The sequence below is a fragment of the Sorex araneus genome, chromosome 8 (assembly GCF_027595985.1).
Source record: "Sorex araneus isolate mSorAra2 chromosome 8, mSorAra2.pri, whole genome shotgun sequence".
Taxonomy (NCBI): domain Eukaryota; kingdom Metazoa; phylum Chordata; class Mammalia; order Eulipotyphla; family Soricidae; genus Sorex; species Sorex araneus.
This window is the reverse complement of record NC_073309.1, coordinates 40,985,199-41,008,706: the sequence shown is the minus strand read 5'-3', so window position 1 is coordinate 41,008,706 and position 23,508 is coordinate 40,985,199. Positions and strand designations below refer to the sequence as shown.

Genomic DNA, 23,508 nt, shown 5'->3' with positions numbered 1-23,508 from the left:
AAACTAAAATAATTCTGATACAGAACTACATGAAGATAGCTCCTAAGAAGTAAAATCTAGGTCAGCTTTATAATGTTTATTCACAATTCCAAATAAGGTATATTTTACAAAATTACTCTTCACGAATAAGTTAGTGTGGGGCTGGAGTGATAGTACAGCGGGTAGGGCGTTTGCCTTGCACGCGGCCGACCCAGGTTCAAATCCCAGCATCCCATATGGTCCCCTGAGCACCGCCAAGGGTAATTGCTGAGTGCAGAGCCAGGAGTAATCCCTGTGCATCGCTGGGTGTGACCCAAAAAGCAAAAAAAGAAAAAAAAACCAATAAGTTAGTGTTTTGCCTTTGCCTCAGCATTAAACACTTCCCAAAGATTTGTGTTACTCGGCATAAGCCTTTAACTCAACATTCACTGCAAGTTTGTTTTGGAGAACAATAAAGTAATGATATTTGGAAAGGAAAACAAAAATATTTCTTGGGGAAATGTGAAAATGAAGCAATGTAATAAGAAAATCTACTTTGGGAGGCTGGAGGGATAGTATGGCAGGTAGGACGCTTGTCTTGTATGCGTCTATCTGGGTTCAGTCCCTGGCGTCCCTGTAGTCCCCCAAGCACTGCCAGGAATGCATCCCTGAGTGCAGAGCCCAGAGTAACCTGAGCACCCAGATGTGAACACAAAACAACAACAACAAAAACACACAAAAAGAACCTACCCTGGGGAAAACAGGAGTGTATCTGCTTATCAAAAGCTCTGGCAAAGACTTTTTTATATATACTTTATAAAAGTTATAAAGTATTTAAAAGAGAGAGATCAACTATTTCAACTAGGCTATTACAATATTTTGTTATTTTCATACATGGGACCACATTCATGAATACTATAGTTGTGCGTTCCCCCGGAGATCTCTCCGGCCCTCGGAGAGACAACAGTGGAAAGCGCTCCTAATTGGGTGGATTCTGTGAGGGTCCCGATCTGAAATAAGACTAGTGAGGTTAGTAAACAGGGGGCCCAAGACGACACATGCCGATCAAGGGCAACTTTATTAACTGCCATGCTGGTTTTATACTTTTCTTAGCAGGGGGTTGGTACATAAGTTGTCAATCATCAGGGAAGTGTCTTCTCAGACCAAATAAGGAAAGGCTCGGGGTGTATTTGGTGGGCTTACAACATTCTCCAAGAGTAGGTTGAGAAATAGTGGGGAGAGGAAGGCAAGGGTTTATCTGGCAGGAGCATCTGTCAGGAGGAATGCACAACGCTTTTAGTGTAGAGGAAGGCACTCTACTTTACGGGCTTTTTGGGGTCTCTTAGTTAACTGCCCTGGGCTACTTTTACTTCTTGAGTTTAGCTATTTCCTTTGTCTGTGCCTCAGGTCATGCAAAGCTGGTAATGGAATTTTCTGGTTTGTCCAGGGTAAAGGTTTCGGGGTCCTCTTTTGTTCAGGGTCCTGAACAGTCCCCAACATATAGTTACAGTATTCACAGCAAGAACATTTTAGTTGTTTCTCAACTGGTGCTGTAGCAAAATAATGACACAATGCATTTTGATTTTTTGTTTTGCTGTCTCAGAGATCACTCCTGCCAGGTAGGGGGACCAGTTAGGGTTCTGGAGATTGAACCCAGGTCAGCTGTGTACAAGGGCCCAACTTGCTGTACTATCACTCAAGCCCCAAAACTACTTAGTTGGGGTTTTTTTGGGGGGGTGAAGGACATTGAGTCACACCCATTGTGCTCAGGGCTTATTCCTAGCTCTGTACTCAAAGATTATTCTTGTAATGTTAGGGGTCAGCTGTGTGCAAGGCAACTGCCTTACCTGCAGTCCTGTATCTCTGCTTCTATGTTAATTCATTTTTTAAAAAATGTTAACCAGCCTTGTGTAGCTGACATAAATCCCACTTGGTAACAGTGTCTAATACTTTTAAAACAATTGATTTGCAAATCTTTCAATACACTTAAGACATCTGATGAATTTTGTGAGGACTTTGCCTCTATTTCTACGAGAAATGGTTCTATAGTTTTTTGTTTTGGGACCACACCTGGCGAAATTCAGGGATTACTTCTGCCTCTGCACTCAGGGATTACTGCTGTTGGTGCTCAGGGCACCATATGAGGTTTGGGGCATCAAACCTGGGTTAGCTGCATGCAAGTAACACCCTACCAACTGCATTAATCTCTCCAGCCTCCTAATTCCATTCTGTACAAACAACAGATAACAAAATGGCTATTTTGTTATCTTATTCATAGTATGAATTTCAGTAGTTTGTTTTCAAATAACTGCAGTTTCATCTACATCAAAGCTATTGACATCAAATTTTTATTATTTTGGCTTCTGGACCACTCCTGGCAGTATTCAGTGCTTATTCATGGTAGGGTGCATGGGACCATATGTGGTGCTGGGACTCAAACCTGGTCCAGCACACATCATACTCATTGTATTCTATTTCTAGCCCTCTCTTTTTTTAATTTGTGGTACAATTCAATAAATCTGTCATATAAAATTGACAGAGAATTCATTTTATAGCTTGAACCACATTAGTAAACCACACTGAAAATAGTAATGGACCATTGAATTCATTATGTGACAACTAAGTGATAGAATCTTGTCCTCAATTTTATTACGTTTCATTGGAATTAGTACCAATGCTATGCTATACTTTTAGGAATTTCTATGAACACCTATATAAAAAACAACCTGACCCTGAGACTTTTACTTTTAGACTTTGCAGATTCACTCTTACCTGTGTTTCTTTCTCTGTTGCAAAGTATAAGCTATTTGAAACTTTAGCCCTCGGTTATTATTTTAATGTATATGGAATCCATTCTGATGACTCCTTTATCCTGACCTTTTTTGTTATTCTGACTAGACTTATAAATTGGGCCAGGGATGGGGGAGCATACCTAGTGGTGATCCACAGCTCCGGGATACTCCTGGTAGTGCTCAGGGGATCATATGCAGAGCTGAGGATCTGTGATCAGCCATGTGCAAAACATGCACCTTATCCTCTGAACAGCTCTCCAGTTTCAAGATTTATCAGTTCAAAGCACAAAAAAATGGTTCAAATAACCCGATCCTTCATTTATTCAGTGCACCCACCTGGCATCGTGTTTCCCACAGCTTTTCAGGAAAAAGCCAGTGAAAGCTCTGATTCACGCGCTGTCTTCACAATTCTGCCTCCAAGCAGAACTGGGTATTTACATGTGGAGCCTCGAGGATGTGATACTGCCTGTTTCTAGAAAGCTTGAACATAAACTTGTTATAACAACCATATCTGTGACTTACCACACCAAACAAATCTAGGTACATTTTATTTTTTAATTTTAGTTAGTTTTTCTTTTTTGGGTCACACCTGGCATGCACAGGGGTTACTCCTGGCTCTGCACTCAGGAACCACCCCTGGAGGTGCTCAGGGGACCATATGGGATGCTGGGAATCAAACCCAGGTCAGCCTTGTGCAAGGCAAACGCCCTACCCGTTGTGCTATTGCTCCAGTTCCAAATCTAGGTACATTTTAAAACAAGGATCCAAATATCCATACGCTGTATTTTCCTGATGGAATTTTTTCTTTTTGCACCAAACCCAGTACTCAAGGCTTATTCCTAGCTCTGCACTCAGGGATCACTCCTGGCAGAGCTTTGGGAAAAATATGGGGTGCTGGGCAGTAGCATACAAGGCAAACATCTTACCTGCCCTACTCTCCCCAACCCCTCTATTAAGCTACAAGGCTCTTACTTTTACTATCTTATCTATTTTCTGGAATCCCCTGTCCCTGCCTCACATTCTGGATTTGGTTGTCATTTATCACCCACACTTCCTGGAAACTGATGGCAACTAAATCATACCTTTGAAATCCAGGGTTGGCCACATGCCAGGGAAATCTCTTATCTATCTCTCCAGCCCCTGAATTACTATTTTGGGCAAAAATAATTCATGTGTTGCTGTGTACATTCAACTAATCACATAAAAAAGCATATGATTGAGTTCTATCATTCTGCTCTTTTCATTAATTTCTCACCTAATAAGTTTTACAGTCATTGGTATCAATCCCTAGACTTATTTCATAAATAAAATTGTAACTTTTTAGATAAACTTTCATTTGGTCTCTATTAGCAATAATTGTCTAGTATTAGGGAACTTTCCTTCACCAGCTTTTGGTTGTCTTGAAATACAAATTATGAAAGGAAAGCAGTAAGATAAATTCACATTTCCCACTTTCAAGAAAAGTCCTTATCTGTCCGATAACCTTTGAAGGTTAATAGTGATCATGACAACATAAGAAACTTGGCTCCAATTTGAGGAAATTCTTACTGGTCATAAATGAGACAATTTGAGGATTTTGTTTGAGGGCCAGACCTAGCAGGTCTAGCTCAGGCGAGGTATACCCAGTTCTGCATTCAGTTAAATCTCTTAGCAGGGTTCAGGGGACCATATAGGGTGTTGGTTTCAGATCAAACCTGGGTCAGCTACATGTAAAGCAAGAACCCCACCTGCTATAGTATCACTGCCGTCCTGCAAACTGAGTATTTTGAAAAGGCTGCATAGGATTTTAGTCTCTTAATTGTTGTATAGGCCATATCCAATCTTTCACATTCACAATTTTTTTTGGAGTGGTCGGAGTGAGGGACATTCAGCTGTGCTCAAGGCTTGCTCCTGGTTCTGCAACCAGGGATTGCTCCAAGCAGGCTTCATGAACCATAAGGGGCACTGCGGAAAGAACCCAGGTTAGCTGTGTGCAAGGCAATGCCTGCTGTACTATCTCTCCAGCCATGAATTTTCAAGCTTATTACTAGTGATGATAATAAAACAATTTAGTGATATAAAACAATCATACTTCATGGTTTTGTCAAGAGCTTATATAGGGCATTCTGGCCAATTTTTCTGTTCTAGACAGCATCAGCTGAGGTCACTCAACTGGCAGCTGGTCTAAAGCACCCAAAATTATTTTATTCAAAAGTCATGGTGGAGTAAGACTGGCCCACATCACAAAAAGAACCAGTATTGGGAAGGATGTGGGAAAAAGGGAATCTTCATCCATTGTTGGTGCAAATGCCATCTGGCTCAACTTCTGTGGAAAACAGCAGGAGAGCTTCCATAAGAGTCAATGATTCCACTTCTTGCCACTTACCCCCAAGAGTCCAAAAATTCATTTGAAAAGACATTTGCACTCCAATGTTTATTGCAGCATATTCACAACACCCAATATTTGGAGACAATCAAAATCACCAGAAAGAGGTAAGTAGAAAAGTAGATACATGATGGGGTTTCTCAGTTATAAGAGCTGACATCTGCAATTTGCTTCTATGTGAATGAAACTTGAAGGTACTGGACTGAGTGAAGTGAGTCAGAAGAAGACAGCCAAACACAGAATGATTCATCTCAGTTGGACTATAAAGAAACACTGGAATAAAAAGTTATCAGTGGTTAAAAAAAATTATCAATGGTAATAGACCCTATAAGGTGGCAAATAGCACTGTCTGCTGATGGGGTTGGAGAGAGCCTGGGGATACTGACCCTTTGGTGTGGCAATGGAACACTACATGTTGGAAACATTACTACTGACTGCACTGTAAGTCCTAGTGTCTAAAAAACAAGCAAGTTAAAAAGCAGAATTGTAGGGCTGGAAAGATAGTCTGATGGGTATGATGCTTGCCTTGCATACAGCCCAGCCCAGACTGATCCCCAGTACAACATGTGGTTCCCTGAGCCTTCCAGGAGTTATTCCTGAGCACAAAGGAGAGGAGTAAACCCTGAGCACTGTGAGTTGTGGCCCCAAAACAAATATATATATATATATATATACATATATACGTATGTATATATATACATATATATATGTATAAAATAGAAAACTGTAATGGGCTCGTCAGCAAGCCCTTCAGGGCCCAACAGAATCTTTGTAGTCATGTGATCTATGAAGGGCTTCCACAAGTGGTCTGTTCAGCAAAGCAACCACACATGTAAGGTAACAGCAGTATCTCAACTTGAGTGAATTTCTTTCGAGAGAAAAAAAATCTACCAGTAAGTCCTGGGTCCAGAAACTGGCAGAGCACTACTTCTACCCAAAGCAGTCTCAGTCTGCCCATGTTCATGGAAAATTGATGTGGAACCCATCTCTTGCTCGGCAATGTTAACAAGTCTGTAGCCATCTTCGTTCTGTCATAGTATTATAACACCATTTTACAAATTCAAGAATGGAATAGCACAGAGCAGTTGAGCATCTTGTTCAACGTAACACAAATAGGAAAGTTATGGGATAGAGATATCTTTCCCACTACTGTTAGTAGGATTTTAAAAATAAATATGAAGTTTATCAGGTTTGTGTGATGATAGGATATATGAACATTCTTTCCTTTTAGGTTTCTGGGCCACACATGGCTTAAGTGCTCAGAGTTTGCTCCTGACAGTGCTTGGGGACCAGATAGTGCCACAGACTAAACACAGGCCTTCTGTGTGTAAAGCATGTGCTCCAGCCCACTGAGTTCTCTCTCAAGACAACAAATTTAATAATATAAATCAATTAATGCACTCCCCCACCCCCACTGCATGTGTAAAGCAAAGGGATTAAATAATACAACTCAAATTTTTATACAGCACAGAACTGAAAAGACTTTCTTATATTTTTGCACTATGAATCTTCAGATGATGGGTGAGGTGGGAATGCTGTCGAAAGGCCTTCTTACATTCCTTACACTCGTAGGGTTTCTCCCCAGAATGAATTCTCAGATGTTGAATAAGAGATGAATTAAGTCTAAAGGCCTTCTTACATTCCTTACATTCAAAGGGTTTTTCACCAGTATGAATGCTCTGGTGGAGAGTAAGTTTTTGGCGCAATCTGAAGGCTTTCCCACATTCCTTACATTTATAAGGTTTCTCACCAATATGAATACTCTGATGCTGTGTAAGTTGTGAGAGTAACCTAAAGGCTTTCCCACATTCTTTACAGTCATAGGGTTTAATACCAATATGAATACTCTGGTGGGAAATCAGTTGGGAGTAACGGCTAAAGGCCTTCCAGCATTCGTTACATTCATAAGGTTTCTCACCAGTATGAATTCTGTAATGAAGAATAAGATGATACCCACGACTGAAGGTCTTTCCACACTCCTTACATTCATATGGTTTCTCCCCCGTATGAATTCTCTGGTGGAGTGTTAGTTGTTGTCGCACTCTAAAGGTCTTGCCACATTCCTTACATTCATAGGGTTTCTCACCAGTATGAAGTTTGTGATGTGCTCTGAGGCCAGATCCACACAAAAAGGCCTTTCCACATTCTTTGCATTCATAGAGTTTGTCAGCACTATTAAGCTTTTGATGGCGAGTAAGGTGTGCATACTGTCTAAAGGTCTTCCCACATTCTGTACACAAGTAGGGTTTCTCGCCCGTATGGATCCTCTGGTGGAGGGTAAGCTGGCCTCGCACTCTGAAGGCCTTCCCACATTCCTTACAGTCATAGGGCTTCTCACTAATGTGAACTTTCTGATGCACTCGAAGATCTGGGCCACACATGAAAGATTCTCCACATTCCTTACATTCATAGAGTTTTTCACCAGAATGAAGTCTTTGATGTCGAGTGAGGTGTGCAGTCTGTCTGAAAGCCATCCCGCATTCCTTACATTCATAGGGTTTCTCCCCCGTATGAATTCTGTGATGAAAAGTAAGTTGTTGGCGGACTCTAAAGGCCTTTCCACACTCCTTACACTCATAAGGTTTCTCAATGAACTGAATTCTCTGATGTGTAGTAAGAGATGTACATTTTTGGTAAGAGGACACTTTCTGAGATGTCATTTTTACTTGACCAAAACATCCCCCTTGTTCTTCAGATTTTCTTTTGGCCTCCCAATCACTTCTTAAAAAGAGGCCCTTAAGACTATGGTTTTTAATTCTTTCCATTATCTTCCACTGAGGTAAGTTTATTTCATAAATATTTTCTGAAGCTAATGTCTTGGTCTCACACCTGCTCTCCAAATCTGAAACGAGAGCAAACACAAAGTTTTTTCCTCCTAAAAGTAGTATTTATACAACAGATATTAAATGTAATAGAAGGGGCAGGAGAGACAGAACAGGAGCTAAGGCACTTGCCTTGCATGTGGCTGAACTCAGTTAGAATCCCTGGAACCACTAGGGATCACTCTTGAGCACAGGACCAGAAACAGGCCCTGAACACTGCTGGATAATGTCCAAACTCCAGAAGGAGCAAAAATCATGCTCAATGAAATTCTAAAAGTCTTCTTACAAAATTATAAAATTCAGGGGGGAGGGGCTGGAGAGATAGTACAGTGGAAAGGGTGCTTGCCTAGCACACGGATGACCCGGATTAGAATCCCATCCCTGGCATCCCAATGTTCCCCAAGAACTGTTAGGCGTAATTCCTGAGTGTAAAGCTAAGAGTAACCCTTGAGCATCACTGAGTATTGCCCAAAACCTAAAGTGAATACATAAATAGCTCAATGGGCTACAGTGCATGCTCTGCATGCATGTAGGAAGCTAGGGTTTGATCCTAGGCACTGCATGGTCCCCCAAACTCTATGGGGTGTGACCCAAAACAAAGACAAATTATATTTTAATTAAAATGAAAACAGGTCTGAGGGATAGCTCAAAGAAAGGATTTATATGCTTTGCATGTGGGAAGCCTGGGTTCAAATCCCTGCTATAAGCTTTCTCAATTGTAAGCACTGCCCAAAACAAACAAACAAACAAAGGCCAGAGTAATAGTATAGCAAGGAGAGAGCCTGCCTTTAAAACAGCCAACCCAGATTCAATCCCTGGTACTACATATAGTCCCCTGATCTGTGCCAGGAGTGATCCTTGAGTGCAGAGCCAGAAGTAAGCCTAAGCACTGCCAGGTATGACCAAAACAAACAAACAAAAAACATTTACAGGGGCCTGAGGGATAGCACAGCGGGTAGGGTGTTTGCCTTGCACGCGGCCGACCCGGGTTCGATCCCCGGCATCCCATATGGTCCCCCAAGCACCGCCAGGAGTAATTTCTGAGTGCAAAGCCAGGAGTAACCCCTGAGCATCGCTGGGTGTGATGCAAAAAGCAAAAAGCAAAAAAAAAAAAATTTACACTAGAAATAATACAATTTATATAATGTGTGGTGTAACTGAACTTAAAATAAATATGAGACACAACAGAAAGAAAAGTTTGGCAAATTTAAATTATTGGCAGTCATATCTTTTGTTTTATTTTGGGCCAAGCCCTGGCTCTGAGCTAACTCCTGGCTCTGTGCTTAAGGATCAGTCCCAGAAGTACTCGGGGAACCATACCGAATGCCAGGGATCAAAACAGGGTCAGTTGCATGCAAGGTAGTGACACCTACTAATACTTGCTGTATTATCACTCCAGCCCCCAATCATATAGTCCAATGCTTAAAGTTTAAAATATTACATTTATGGTATGTACATAAAAAAAAATCTAAGCTACATTAACGAATAGACCAAATCCCAATCCCAATTCTGCTGAATTAAAGACTTCTATTTAACACTGAGACTAGAGGGGGGAAAAAAAGAAAAGCCCTCCCTATGATCAATCAAAGGTATCTTAAAAATCACAACTGTTATTCCTCTCACAGCAAAAAATAAGCTTTAACTAAGTGTAAAAAGTCACACAAATCATCTGGACCTGGGATTAGAAAGACAGTACAGTAGAGAAGGTCCTTTTCTTACATATCCTATTCCAGGTTCAATCCCTGGCACTTTATATGGTTTTTCAAGTCCACCAGGAGTGAGTGTAGAACCAGGAGTAAGCCCTGAGCACAGCTAGGAATGGCCCCAAACACCATCACCACCCCACCACCACCAACAACAAAATTATCTGAATTTAATTCTTAAGTATCCTGGGGCACAGCATTATTGACCTTCTTGGCCTGTTGACACAATCAAGTTTGGGATAGAGACCATTTACTTCCAAGAAGCTGTATTTGCATTTCAACACTGAAGTTAGTATACCAATCTTTGAAAACAGTAACATTTGACATACAAGTTACTCTCCTGAGTATCGATTTAAATTTTTATCATAAATAAGCCCAAACTGAATGCTAATACTAATGCTCACATTCTATTCATGATCATCTTTCTTACTGCATATGAGAAAATAGCAACTATGGAAGAATGTGCTATCCTCTCTTGACCACCTGTCTCCCTACTGCGTTCAGAACAAAACTGTTTTCCCTTTTACCTTCGTTCCATCCTTATTCCATGCCTATCTTAAGGAACCCACTTACAGTTTTGCTCTCTAGCTGCATCATAACAATTTCAAGCATTTTTTTTTTTTTTTTTTGCTTTTTGGGTCACACCTGGCGATGCACAGGTGTCACTCCTGGCTCTGTACTCAGGAATTATTCCTGGCGGTGCTCAGGGGACCATATGGGATGCTGGGAATCGAACCTGGGTCGGCCGCGTGCAAGGCAAACTTCCTACCCACTGTGCTATCTCAGCATATTCTTTAATGTAGCCTATTATTATTGTTGTTTCATTGGATCACTGTAAGATAGACCATTACAAAGCTGTTTGTGGTCGGGTTTCAGTCATACAGTGTTCCAATACATATCCCTCCACCAGTGTATATTTTCCAGCACCAATGTCCCCAGTTTCCCTCCCACCCCCTCACCCAATGCCTCTATGGCAGGTTCTTTCTCCCTCCCTCTCTCTTTCCCTCTTTCTCCCCCTTCCTCCCTCTCTCTCCATCCCTCTTTCCTTTGGGGCACTGTGGTGTGCAATACAGATATTGAAAGGTTATCATGTATATCCCTTTACCCACTTTCAATACTGAATTCTTATCCAGTGTGATCATTTCCAACTAATTATTGTCATATTTCTGTCTTACCTACCCTCCACCCCACACACACTTGTGGTAGATTCCAACCTTTAATGTTGCCTTTTATTTCCCAAAGCTTTATAAGAAATATTAAGAAAAAAATGCTTCCAACATATAACTAAAATATCCTTCCTAATTCATGCCACTCTCTATACACTTTTTCATAGCAGACTGTTTTATTACCTGATACTATTTTCTATTTACAGAAAGTAAATTTCTTGGGGGCTGGAGCAATAGCACAGTTGGTTGGGCATTTGCCTTGCATGCAGCCGACCTAGGTTCGATCCCAAATATCCTATAATGCTTCCTGAGCACTGCCAGGAGTAATTCCTGAGTGTAACCAAGAGTAAACCCTGAGCGTCACCGGGTGTGACCCCCCCAAAAAAAATGCAAACAAACAAAAAAGAAATTTCTCTAATTACATGAGCATAGACACTCTACTGGTTTTGTTTGTCATTGTATTGATGGTGTCTAGAATCATGCCTGGCTCTGCTTTTATCCATTTGTAACTATATCAATGTGGAAGAAAACAAATAAATTAAGATAGAGTTAAGAATGTTTTTTTATTTTATTTTATTTTATTTTATTTTATTTTTTTTTGCTTTTTGGGTCACACCTGGCGATGCACAGGGGTTACTCCTGGCTCTGCACTCAGGAATTACCCCTGGCCGTGCTCAGGGGACCATATGGGATGCTGGGATTTGAACCCGGGTCGGCCGCGTGCAAGGCAAACGCCCTACCCGCTGTGCTATCTCTCCAGCCCCAAGAATGTTTTTTTAATAAGGAACTTGGAGAGAACTTTCCCTCCCACGGAAAACTGAAGAATTTACCACCAAAAAAAAGTAGTAAATGGATTAAAGAAGTAGTTCTAAAATCCCCAACTAAGACCTTAATTTGCTCCCCAACTCTCAACTTCTTCTCCTCAGGCCTTGGCGCTTTAAAGAGGTCTTCCTACCCAAAAGGAGAGAGAGAGTGAAAGGGAATGTGCCTGTAAGAGGCAGGAGGGGGAATGTGGGGGTGTGGGGGGTGGGGGTGGCGGGAGGGATACTGAGAACGTTGGTGGTGGAGAATGGGCACTGGTGGAGGGATGGGTACTTGATCGTTGTATGACTGAAACGTAAGCACGAAAGTTTGTAAATCTGTAACTATATCTCATGGTGATTCATTTAAAAAAAAAAAAAGAGGCTTTCCTAAATAATGCAGGACTGGAGAGATAGTACAGCAGGTAGGGTGATTGCTTTGCAGACCCAGATTTGATCTCTGGCATCCCACATAGTGTCCGGAGCATCGCCAGTATAGTAACCTGTAAGCATCAATGCTTACGGCCCCAATAACAAAAACAAAAGAAATAAACAGAACTATGTGTGGCTTCCCTGCCTACTTCCCTCGCTAGTTGGGTGACCTGCTCTGGTGACTTCTTCCTCCTGCCCACTTTACTCACCCGGATACCTTCTTCCTTTCCTCACAACTTTCCAAGGCTCTTGCCCTTGCTCCAACAAGGAAATCACATCTGGTTTAGAAATGAAGTCTCCTAATTAAAAAAAATAATAATAATACAGAAATGAATAAAAAAAATGAACTGAGAATTACGTTGTTCAGTGATAGTAAAGTGGGTAAGACACTTGCCTTACACATACACACACAGCTGAACCAGGTTTGATTCTTAGCACTGTCTCTATGGCTATGGTCACCCATGTTTCACTTAGGGATGATTCATGAGTGCAGAGCCAGGAGTAAGCCCTAAGCACTGCCAAGTGTGGGTACCTCCCCATCCTGTTAAAAGAAATTACCTTGTTTAGTCTTGGTTAAATTTCCAATAAACTTGGGGCCAGAGAGATAGTATAGCAGCATATGTTTTGCATATGGCTGACCCATGTTGATCCTCGCATCCCATACCCCAAGCACCACCAGGCCAAAACCATAGGTTAGGGGCTGGAGTGACAGCACAGCGGGTAGGGCGTTTGCCTTGCACGTGGCCAACCCGGGTTCGATTCCCAGCATCCCATATGGTTCCCTGAGCACCGTCAGGAGTAATTCCTGAGTACAGAGCCAGGAGAAACCCCTGTGCATTGCCAGGTGTGACCCAAAAAGAAAAAAAAACAAGTTAAACTGAATTAGAATTAACAGACTTTTCAAAAGAAAGAAAGAAAGAAAGAAAGAAAGAAAGAAAGAAAGAAAGAAAGAAAGAAAGAAAGAAAGAAAGAAAGAAAGAAAGAAAGAAAGAAAGAAAAGAAAGAAAGAAAGAAAGAAAGAAAAAGAAAAACTATGGTTAAAAACTGGTTTTTGGACCACACTCAGTGGTGCTCAGGGCTTACTACTTATCTTATACTGCCTTTATGAAAGCCAAATGAATAGTGTGCATTTTATGTAATAGTATGTAAGAGTTACATGAATTGCCTTAGAACAGATATTAAGAATGATACATATTTTATTGTCCATTATTTACTTTTACTGCTGTTTTGTTTGATAGAAGATAAATTTTCAATGGGGCCAGAGCAACAGTACAGCAGGTAGGATGTTTGCTATGCACATGGCCAACCCGGGTTAAATCCCTAACATCCTATATGTCCCCCAAGCATTTCCAGGAATAACTCCTGGCACAGAGCCAGGAGTAACCCCTGACCACTGCTGGGTGTGGATAGCCCCAACTCCCCCCAAAATAGAAATTTCCCAGTTGCTATTATTTTACAAGATATTTATATAATAATGCTAAATGGAAAGTTCTTTGATTGAACCCAGTTGGCCACATGCAAGGTACTATCAGCTCTGGTCCCTAAATCCTCCAACTTGATACTGCCAAAATTATGTGTTCTTTTCATGATCACAAACAAATTACCAGACTCTAGCAATTTTCCTTAACGTTCTATCATAGGTGCTGATGAGATAGTATGGTGGGTAAGGTGCTAGTTTTACACAGAGCTGACATAGATTCAATACTTGGCACATTATATGGTTTACCAATCACTGCCAGGAGGGATGCCTTGGGTACAGGGTCAGGAGTAAGGCCTGAGTCACAATGGATGTGGCAACAACCACATGTCACCCCCACCCCACCAAAAAGGTATATCAATAAATTTTTAAAAACACATGTAGAACTTCTGAGTTTATCCCTGTACTATCTCTGACCCATCACTTCTGAGTTTAAACAAAAAATTAAATGAGTGACTCTGGTAATCACCGTGATATCAAATCTATCCCTTTCATGACTGAGAAAGGCTATAAAGGGACTGGAGAGATCGTATGGTGGGTGGGGCATTTACCTTGCATGTGGCCAATCCTGGCATCCCATATGGTCCCTGAGAGAGCCAGGAGTGATCCCTAAGTGCAAAGCCAGAAGTAAACTTGAGCATCACCAGGTGTGTGGCCCCAAAACCAAACCCAGCCCCCGAAAGAGAAAAGAGAAATGCTTCTAGAGAGATGGTACAGTGGATAAGGTTCTCTTGCCATGCATGTAGCTGATCTAGGTTTAATCCCTGGCACCTTATATTGTCCTTCAAGTCCTGCCAGGAATGATCCCTGAGCATCAAAGACAGGAATAGCCTCAGACCACCACTCAGGGGTGGCAACCCAAAAATGAAAAACGGAAAAAAAAAAAAGAAAAGAAAAGAGCCTTGAAGGGTACTGAATTAATATGGGTGAAAATGCAAATGTCTAATGCACATGTATAAAGTGCAAACTATTCCTTAAATAGGGAGCAGGAATCCAGTTTTTTAAAAGAGATACTGCAGAAATTCCTAGTGAAGAAAGCTAATACTGCAGAGAAGAGAGTCTAAATTACTAAAGGTAGAAAAACTCACCCAGTGAAACCAAGTTGCTGTAGTTCTCCAACATTACATCTCTATACAGGTCCCTCTGTACCAAGTCTAGAGATTCCCATTCTTCCTGGGAGAAGAGTATGGACACATCACTGAATATCACAGACCCCTGAAATGACAAACCAGATATTAAAATTGAGATCAAAGAAACTGTGTTATAATTGAAGGAGAAAAGATGAAAGAGACACTGCAGAAACGGACCATTTATCAAGTAAACAGGCATGGACTGGAAGCCTATAATATGCTGTGTAAATTTGTGTGCCACTGGGGCTGGAAAGCACAGAGGACAGGGAATTGCTCTGATCATGGCCGACCAAGGATGCCTTTGACTCCAACACTAGCCTCTAGCTCACCTAGCTCTGGCAAAGGAGAAGTGGGTAAGAAGGAAGGTCTCTCTACACAATACTCTGCAAATAGATCCTTGGTGAAGCACCAAGGAAGCAACTGGCTACAAAGGCCACTCAGAGAGTGCACCCTCTGCTGGAGGGGGGAAGCCTCACCATTGCAGACCAGGTACCAAGGCACTCTGTGAAATCTGGCATTATCAGAAGTCCACTGAACTTCTGAGTCACAAACAAGTTCCCTTCCAACATCTGGTGTGAGAAACTGTTCAGGACTTCAACACAGATTCTGGAAGGAAACTTCTAGAATACAACTACTGATGCTTTGCAGGAGGCAGTGAGGCTTATTGGTTGGCCTTTCTAAAGACACCAATCGAGTGCTATCCATGCCAAACGTGTAACAATTGTGCCAAAAGATACCCAGCTAGCAGGCTGCATATGTGGAGGCCTGCTGAAAAATACAAGATGAGGGCCAGGGGCTGGAGTGATAGCATAGCGGGTAAGGCGTTTGCCTTGCACGCGGCCGACCCAGGTTCAAATCCCAGCATCCCATATGGTCCCCTGAGCACCGCCAGGGGTGATTCCTGAGTGCAGAGCCAGGAGTAACCCCTGTGCATCGCCAGGTGTGACCCAAAAACCAAAAAAAAAAAAAAAAAAAGATGAGGGCCAGAGCGATAATACTGTGGGGAGGGCATTTGCCTTGCATGAGGTCAACCCGGGTTCGATCCCTGGAACCCTATATGGTCTCCTGAGCACTGCCAGGAGTAATTCTTCTGTGCAGAGCCAGTTGTGGCTGCCTCCCAGCCATTCCCCCTCAATCCACTATGATGGCAAACATTTAATTCTAAAAAAATTCTTTTCCTCTCTTCTTCCTGTTATTGGTTGTTCTAATGTTATTTTTACCCCCATGGGATCAAGGATACTTAATAATCTGATTGCAAATGGAAAACTATATGACAGAAATCAGGCACTGGCAGTTGTTCTATCATTTGTGTATGAATTTTTAATATAATTTGGGGATATCAAACATTAGTGCAAATCAAAATGTTTCCGTGAACAAGTTTTAGCAGTTCAAATGTAACACTGTAGCACTGTCACCCTGTTGTTCATTGTGGCACCAGAAACGTATCCAGTGTGAGACTTGTTACTGTTTTTGGAATATCAAATATGCCATGGGTAGCTTGCCAGGCTCTGCTGTGTGGGTGAGCTTGCCGGGCTCTTTGAGAGGGGCAGAGGAATCGAACCTGGGTCGGCTGCATGCAAGGCAAATGCCCTACCCACTGTGCTATCGCTCCAGCCCATTAAAATACACTTAGCTAAAATTAAAAATATAATTTGTATATCTATGTGTTCCTGGAGGATCTTGTTGCTTCCAATACAGCCTCTGGCACACTATGGCATATCTTAGATATTTGAATATGAGAAAGGAAAACTAAGTTTGTTTGTTTGTTTGTTTGTTTGTTTTTTGCTTTTTGGGTCACACCCAGCGATGCTCAGGGGTTACTCCTGGCTTTGCACTCAGGAATTGCTCCTGGCAGTGCTTGGGGACCATATGGGATGCCGGGGATTGAACCCAGGTCGGCCGCATGCAAGGCAAACGCCCTACCCGCTGTGCTATCGCTCCGGCCCCGGAAAACTAAGTTTTTTAATTAAATACAGTACACAAATAAGCCTTCTGCCTGTTCCTTATCTGCCTTACAAGTTATCAAGATATATGATTCCATCCTTTTCCCTTAAGAAATACTTTTTAAAAAATTTAAATACTTTTCTTCTAAAACCTTCTTGTTAGAAATGGATCTGACAGGGCTGGAGAGATAGTACAGCTGGTCAGGTGCTTGTCTTGCATGAAACGAACCCAAATTCAATCCCTGGCACCGAATATGGTCCTCTGAGCCCCACCAGCAGTGATCCCTAGCACAGAGCCAGGAGTAAGCCATGTGTACCACTGGGTATGGCAAAAAAAGAGAAGAAATTAATCTGAATAAAATTAATGAAGGTTTTTCCAAGTTCATCATTGAACCAGATCATAACAAAAACATTTTTCCAGTTATAACAGATTCTCTAGTGAACTTAAGAAACTGGCTGAATATTAGTCTTCACAATGGATAGATGAGACTTAATTATTCCTCCATATGTAAATATTTCTGGTCTACTACGGAACTGTCAAGGTTCAGAGTTTTCATAAATCAAGTCACAAGAAATGGTCAGACATGTTTATCTAGCAATTTATTTCTGTGCCGCTGCAGCTTAGAACAATAAACATGCATAGAAAATACTGAATATTTTATTCAATTTATACATATGAAGCAATTAGGGGGAAAGCCCTACTTTAGTCTCATTGGATTTGAAGGAACTGAAAAAAAGGTTCTTGGATTTGGCTTTGGCAAGAAAGAAATTTCAGAATAAAATATTCACAAGGCCTTACTTAAAACATAAATAGTTACAGAAGAAGAAACAGTAACTTACGTGGGCCATGGTTTAAAATTCAAGAACTGGCCAGCTGTCCCTGGAGATTACTGGACTGGAGAAGCGGAGTTTACAGGGCTAGCAGGGAGAAATGGAGGCCGTGAGGTCAGACGGGGCTGCAGCATTCCTAGAAGTGACTCTCCTACTGCTGCTCCCACCCCCAATCTGCATCTCTCTCTCTTTTTTTTTTTTTTTTTGCTTTTTTGGGTCACACCTGATGATGCACAGGGTTACTCCTGGCTCTGCACTCAGGAATCACCCCTGGTGGTGCTCAGGGGACCATATGGGATGCTGGGAATCGAACCCGGGTCGACCGCATGCAAGGCAGACGCCCTACCTGCTGTGCTATTGCTCCAGCCCCCCAACCTGTATCTCTTTCTCTCCCCTCCTGATCCCACTCGTGTCTCTCTGTCTCTCCTTCCTTTCAGTCTCAGGAAGAATTAGTCTGAGAGAAAAAAAAATCTAGCGGCAAGAGCAATAGTACGGGGGTAGGGAATTTGCCTTGCACGCTGCCAACCCAGGTTCAATCCCCCGCATGCCATGTGGTCCCCTGAGCACCACCAGGAGTAATTCCTGAGGGCAAAGCCAGGAGTAACCCATGAACATTGCCAGGTGTGACCTATATGACCAAAAAGAAATAAATAAACCCTAATCTCAAATTCTAAATTCTAGAGCAGTTAAGTGGCCACATGCTCTAAACCAGACTCTCCTTCAAACCTTTTCCACGTGAATTCACCAGGCTCCAAAGAGAAATTTATCAGGACCAACCCTGGTAGTCATTACCATTGTGAAATGCTGCAATGCAGCTGGACAACCTGAACAAAAACCTTGTAGAACTTTCTGGTTTCATCACTGCTATTAATAAGTTAGCTCAAGGGATTGACCAAAGTTTCATCCTTGATATGGCATGGCCACTCCCCATCTAGTACCACTGTAGCCTGGTGGCCCTGTGGCCCCCAGCGCCTCTCCAGACCCCAGCAAGGAAGCATCTAGCTTAGCTGACACGATATGTACACTGGCCCCCTGAACACTGCTTGGAAAGGTAAAACAACAACAACAACAACACAAGAACAACCTTTTTGGAGGCTACACCTAGTGATGCTCTGGGGTTACTCCTGGCACTCAGGAATTACTCCTGGTGGTGCTGTGGGACAACCACACAGCATATCAGGTACTGAACCCAAGTCAGCCTCCTGCAAGGAAAGAATTCTACCTGCCCACAGTACTAGCTCTCTGCCTTCCTACCTCCCCTTTTTGGGAAGTCCATTTCTTTTCTTTTTTATTTCTTGGCCGTACTTGGTAATTCAGAGAACTATTATCACTGCCAGAATTATTCCTGGCAGTGCGTGGGGGAACATATGGGATACCAGGGATCAAACCCAATTCAGCCTGTGTGCAAGGCAAATGCCATATGCATTACACTCTCTAAAAAAGAGACTCGAGGGGCTGGAGCAATAGCACAGCATATAGGGCGTTTGCCTTGCACACGGACAACCCAGGTTCGATTCCCAGCATCCCATATGGTCCCCTGAGCACCACCAGGGGTAATTCCTGGGTGTAGAGCCAGAAGTAACCCCTGTGCATTGCCGGGTGTGACCCAAAAAGAAAAAAAAGAGACCTACCTGCCTTACTTTCTCTGTGACTTCATTTGCCATTCTCCTAACCTAGACTGAAGAGCCCTGAGCAAACAGAATATAATACAAATCTATAAAGAACTTTCATGTTTCATTTATATGTTGATTAAGGATACAGAACATTCTCAGCAAAAGGAGTAAAATCACTTTCCAAAATCCATTTCAATTATTTAAAAATCTCATGTTTCTTAAACAAAGCTCATATTTAATTCTAGCATTTGCCTCTGAAACCCAGAACTTCATGTTCCAATGACAGAAATATGAGCATTCATAATTCACTAAAAAATAAAAATAACATGGGGCAGAGAGATAGTACAAGGGGGTAAGGCACCTGCTTTGCACATGTCCAGCCCGGGTTCAATTGCTGGCACATCATATGGTTTTCCCAAGCCCACTAGGAGTGATAAAAATCATCATCATCATCATCATCAAATCACTAAAAGAAAATATATCTCATCTCTCGAGATAACATATGGTCCCCTGAGAACCTCAGGAGCGGTCCCTGATATCAGAGCCAGGACTAAGTCTCTGGGTCACCTGGGTGTGGCTCACCCCACTCTCAAAACTATGATGGCATTTTTCATTTTTCTTATGTTAAACTTCCTGAGATTTTCTAAAATGATTCTTCTTACAACACTAATACATTTTAAAACTAAGCTTGAGGTATTTTTCTTATGAATTAATTCTTCTTCATTAACAGTATTAGCAAAAATTTTAAAAAGACAAAAATCAAGGAGGCACCTCTTGCTTTCCATCATTCAGTGTGACACAAGACACCAAAGAAAATAAATATATTTTTTACAAAAATCCTAAAGAATGGGATAAAATATCATACTACACATATGACAAAGGGCTAACATATGAGATATTATATCACATATCACAAGATATTATATCACATATCACATATCACATATCATAACAAAAAAAATCAAGCCTATCAAAAATGGGAGAAAAGCTAAAAACACTTCAACAAAGACACAGAGGGCCAAAGACACATAAAAATTTATTATCACTTGTTATCAGAAAAATGCAAATCAAAAAAAACAATGAGATAACATATCAGCTCACATCACAAAGACCATAAATAACAAGTGGTGACTTAAAAACATATCTACAGAGCTGGAGCAATAGTACAGCAGGTAAGGTGCTTGCCTTGCATGCAATCAACCTGGATTTTATCTCCAGCATTCCATATGGTCCCTGAGCTCACTAGGAGTAATTCCTGAACACAGAGCCAGAATTAAGTCCCGAGCACCACTGAGTGTGACCCCCCCAAAAACAAACAAACAAAAAAATCCCCCCAAAACAAAACATAACTACCAAAGTCGAGAGTATACAGAAGGCTAAGGAGGGGCCAGAGTGGTAGTACAGCAGATAAGGCATTTGCCTTATACGTGCCGACCTGAGTTCAATCCCCAGCATCCTAAAGTAATTCTGGAGTGTAGAGCCAGGAGTAACCCCTGACAATTGCTGGGTGTGACCCAAAAAAACAGAAAAAAAAAGCTAGGGAGACAGTAGGGGACCCCAGTTTGCTACCTGGAACCCCATAAGATCCCCTGAGCACACCAGCAATTATCATGAGCACAGAGCCTGGAGTAAGCCTGGAACACCACTAGGCATGCACCCCCCCCCCCAGAACAACCTTATATGCAGCAATTCCACTTCTTTCTCTTCAGCTTTATATTATTTTTGTGTGTGTTGTGGAGTGGGGACTGTGTTGATCTACTGTGCTCTGGGCTTACTCCTGGCTCTGTGCTCATGGTTCACACCTGGCAATGCTCTAGGGATGCAAGGCAAGTATGTTAACCCTTAATGCTACCTCTCTGACCTCAAGCAATTTTACTTCTAGGAACCTAACCAAAGAACACAAACACTAATTAAAAAAAGAGTATCCCGCCTGCACAGCACAGCCTGGCAAGCTACCCATGGCATGCATATGCCAAAACAGTAACAACAAGTCCCACAATGGAGACGTTATTGGTGCCCAGTGGAGCAAATCCATGAACAATGGGACAATAGTGCGGCAGTGCTACAGTGCATCAAAGATCCTTTCAGCACTTAGCTGGCAAGTGCCTAAAGTCAGATGAGTGGCTAAAGATGTGGTTTATATACACAAAACAACTACTCAGCTATGGAAATGATGGCATATCTTGGCAACAATCTTCGCATTTCTCGCAATATATCTGGGACAAAAGGGAAGAAGAAAAACAAGTACTTGATGACCACACTTATATATGGCATAAAAAAAAAGTGATGTGAAAAAGCAATATACAAAGAAAACACTCCTTTCACCACTGAACTGAAAAGGGAGGGCTAGGGCTGGAGCAATAACACAGCGCGTAGGGTCTTTGCCTTGCATGCGTCCCACCTGGGTTCGATCCCCAGCATCCCATATGGTCCCCTGAGCACCACCAGGAGTATTTCCTAAGTGCAGAGCCAGGAGTAATCCCTGAGTACCGCCGGTTGTGACCAAAAATAACATTAAAAAAAAAAAGAAAAGAAAAGGGAGGGCTAAAGGCACTTTACCAGTAGGTGTAGTGTGGTAGCCTTGTACTCCAAAAACAGTTACAATCTTCGGGGCTAGAGCGATAGTACAGCATGTAGGGCATTTGCCTTGCATGTGGCTAACCTGGGTTCGATTCCCAGCATCCCATATGGTTCCCCGAGCACTGCCAGGAGTAATTCCTGAGTGCAGAGCCAGGAATAACCCCTTTGCATTGCCGGGTGTGACCCAAAAAGCAATGAATAAATAAATAAATAAAATATTTTAAAATATCAAAAACAGTTACAATCTTCTACACCAATGTTACCAGTAAATAAACAGGGGCTGGAGCTACAGTACAGCAGGTAGTGTTTGCCTTGCACGTGTCTGACCTTGGTTCCAACCTCCACAACCATATGGTCACTCGTGCCCCTCCAGGAGTGATCCCCAAGCACCACAGCATGTGGCCAGCCCAAAAATAAAACAAATAGGGTCAAGGATGTGGCTCAGCAATAGCACACGTCTTGCAAGCCTAGATTCCATCCCCTGGCCCTCTCCAAAGGGGAAGGAACGCGGAGAGGGACCAAAGGAGATTTGTGTTTTCTGGCCATTTGAGGACCTGGCTTTTTATTTTGAAACTAGAAATTACTCATCTCATCACAATTCATTTCATATATTCGCTTTTCCGTTTTCTGGATTGGTGGGCGACTGTAAGGTGTAAGTACTTAGGAGGTTTCACGCTCCGTCGCTGATGCAACGGTGAGAATTCTAACATTCTGAGAATGTCACTCACGGTTACAAGCAGGCACAGACCTAGGGCCAGCACCTGTCCAGACTCCGTGCAGGGGGGCCCGGCTGAGGGTCTCTAAATCATTGGACCGAACATTTTCAAGATTGGGAATCCCAGCTCTGAGGCAGGCATCTGGGCCCCTAGGGCTGTGTCTGAGTGGGAGTGAGGGTGGGGCGGGGTAGCACTGCTCCAAAGCCTGCCTGGTCGCCAAGTTTCCTTCTGGCCGTTCTTTTTTCTTTCTTTGCTGTGCTGGAGATGGCCCCCGGGGCTTAACCAGGCTACGAAAGGCCGCGCTCTACCCCTGAGCAACACCCCCGGCCCTCGATCTAATATTCCAGCCCCCCAAATCGAGTCTTTCCCTGCGCTCAGGAGGGGCCGTCTGAGGCGCTGGGGGTCGGGGCGGTCCTTTCTCCGAGGGTCGCCCGTGAGGCTGGGAGACAGATGACGGTAGGGTCGGGGTCGCGCCGTCCCCCATTTACCCACAAAAGGAGGGTCCCGGCCTCACCACCGCGCGCGGCCCCAAGGCCACCGCCCGGCGCGTCACGCCCACAGACACACGCGAGCGGCCGCGCCGCCGTTCTCACGCGCTCCAGGGCCCGGGCCGCGGCGTTCCTGACGCTCCGCGGAGCCACCAGGCCTGCCCGTCCTCTCCTCGGCCCCGGGCCGCAGCGCCTTTCTGGCAGATGGCTGGGACCAAGGCTCCGAGCCACGGCGGCTCACCTGGGGCGCCGAGCGCGCATCACGGCGGGGCGCAGCGAACGCGAGGGCGTGGCGGCCGCCAACAGTCTGCGGCCCCGCGACCTAACGGACCCACCCGTGGGCTGCTGGGAGCGCCGCCGGCCCGCACCGAGTGCGCAAGCGCGGTAGGCCGTGGGGGGCGGGGTCGCCGTGGGGGCGGGGTCGCCGTGGGGGCCAGAGATGCGAGCGGTTCCGCGGCTGGTGAGGGTCTCTGGCCAATGGCTCTATTGTGAGAAGGTCGCAGCAGGACCCGGACGTACGCGGGACAAAAGACTGGCACAGTGAAGGACATGAGATCGGGGCCTGAAAGAGCATCGGGTGGACTGTGAGCGCGTGAGAATGTAACCGTGCGGTTCTCTCACTCCGTTGCTTTGCCGTGGGCCGCCCCTGCGTGTGATGGGCTCGAGGTGTTTTTCTCGCGGACCGAGGATGA

The 23,508-nt window shown here is 43.4% G+C and overlaps 1 protein-coding gene and 1 long non-coding RNA gene across 4 annotated transcripts; both read right to left on the bottom strand.

Moving 5' to 3' along the window:
- Nucleotides 1-55: 55 nt before the first annotated feature.
- On the bottom strand, nucleotides 56-3,325 carry LOC129406762 (uncharacterized). The gene is made up of 2 exons (XR_008631216.1): nucleotides 1,457-3,325; nucleotides 56-873 (listed from the first exon to the last, which is right to left on the bottom strand). It is a non-coding gene; the product is annotated as an uncharacterized LOC129406762 (long non-coding RNA).
- Nucleotides 3,326-3,467: 142 nt separating this feature from the next.
- On the bottom strand, nucleotides 3,468-23,176 carry ZFP82 (ZFP82 zinc finger protein). 3 transcript variants are annotated; one of them, XM_055145153.1, is made up of 6 exons: nucleotides 23,058-23,176; nucleotides 17,429-17,506; nucleotides 14,604-14,730; nucleotides 12,248-12,337; nucleotides 7,034-7,957; nucleotides 3,468-5,388 (listed from the first exon to the last, which is right to left on the bottom strand). In XM_055145153.1, exons 2-6 carry the CDS (start codon nucleotides 17,435-17,437, stop codon nucleotides 5,210-5,212), a joined length of 1,329 nt encoding a protein of 442 aa, XP_055001128.1. In that variant the 5' UTR covers nucleotides 17,438-17,506; nucleotides 23,058-23,176; the 3' UTR covers nucleotides 3,468-5,209. The 3 variants fall into 3 exon arrangements, with proteins under 3 accessions (XP_055001128.1, XP_055001126.1, XP_055001127.1); XM_055145151.1 differs by having other exon boundaries at nucleotides 5,250-7,957; XM_055145152.1 differs by lacking the exon at nucleotides 23,058-23,176 and adding an exon at nucleotides 21,592-21,782 and having other exon boundaries at nucleotides 5,250-7,957.
- Nucleotides 23,177-23,508: the final 332 nt, after the last annotated feature.

Excerpts from the sequence above, each read along its gene's own strand:
- ZFP82 (XM_055145151.1), bottom strand. Across the intron at positions 12,338-14,603 it reads CAGCAACTTGGTTTCACTGG|GAGACTTCATTTCTAAACCA; the intron begins GTGAGTTTTTCT and ends TTTTTTAATTAG. Across the intron at positions 7,958-12,247 it reads GAAAGGAAGAAGGTATCCGG|ATTTGGAGAGCAGGTGTGAG; the intron begins GTGAGTAAAGTG and ends CTCTCGTTTCAG.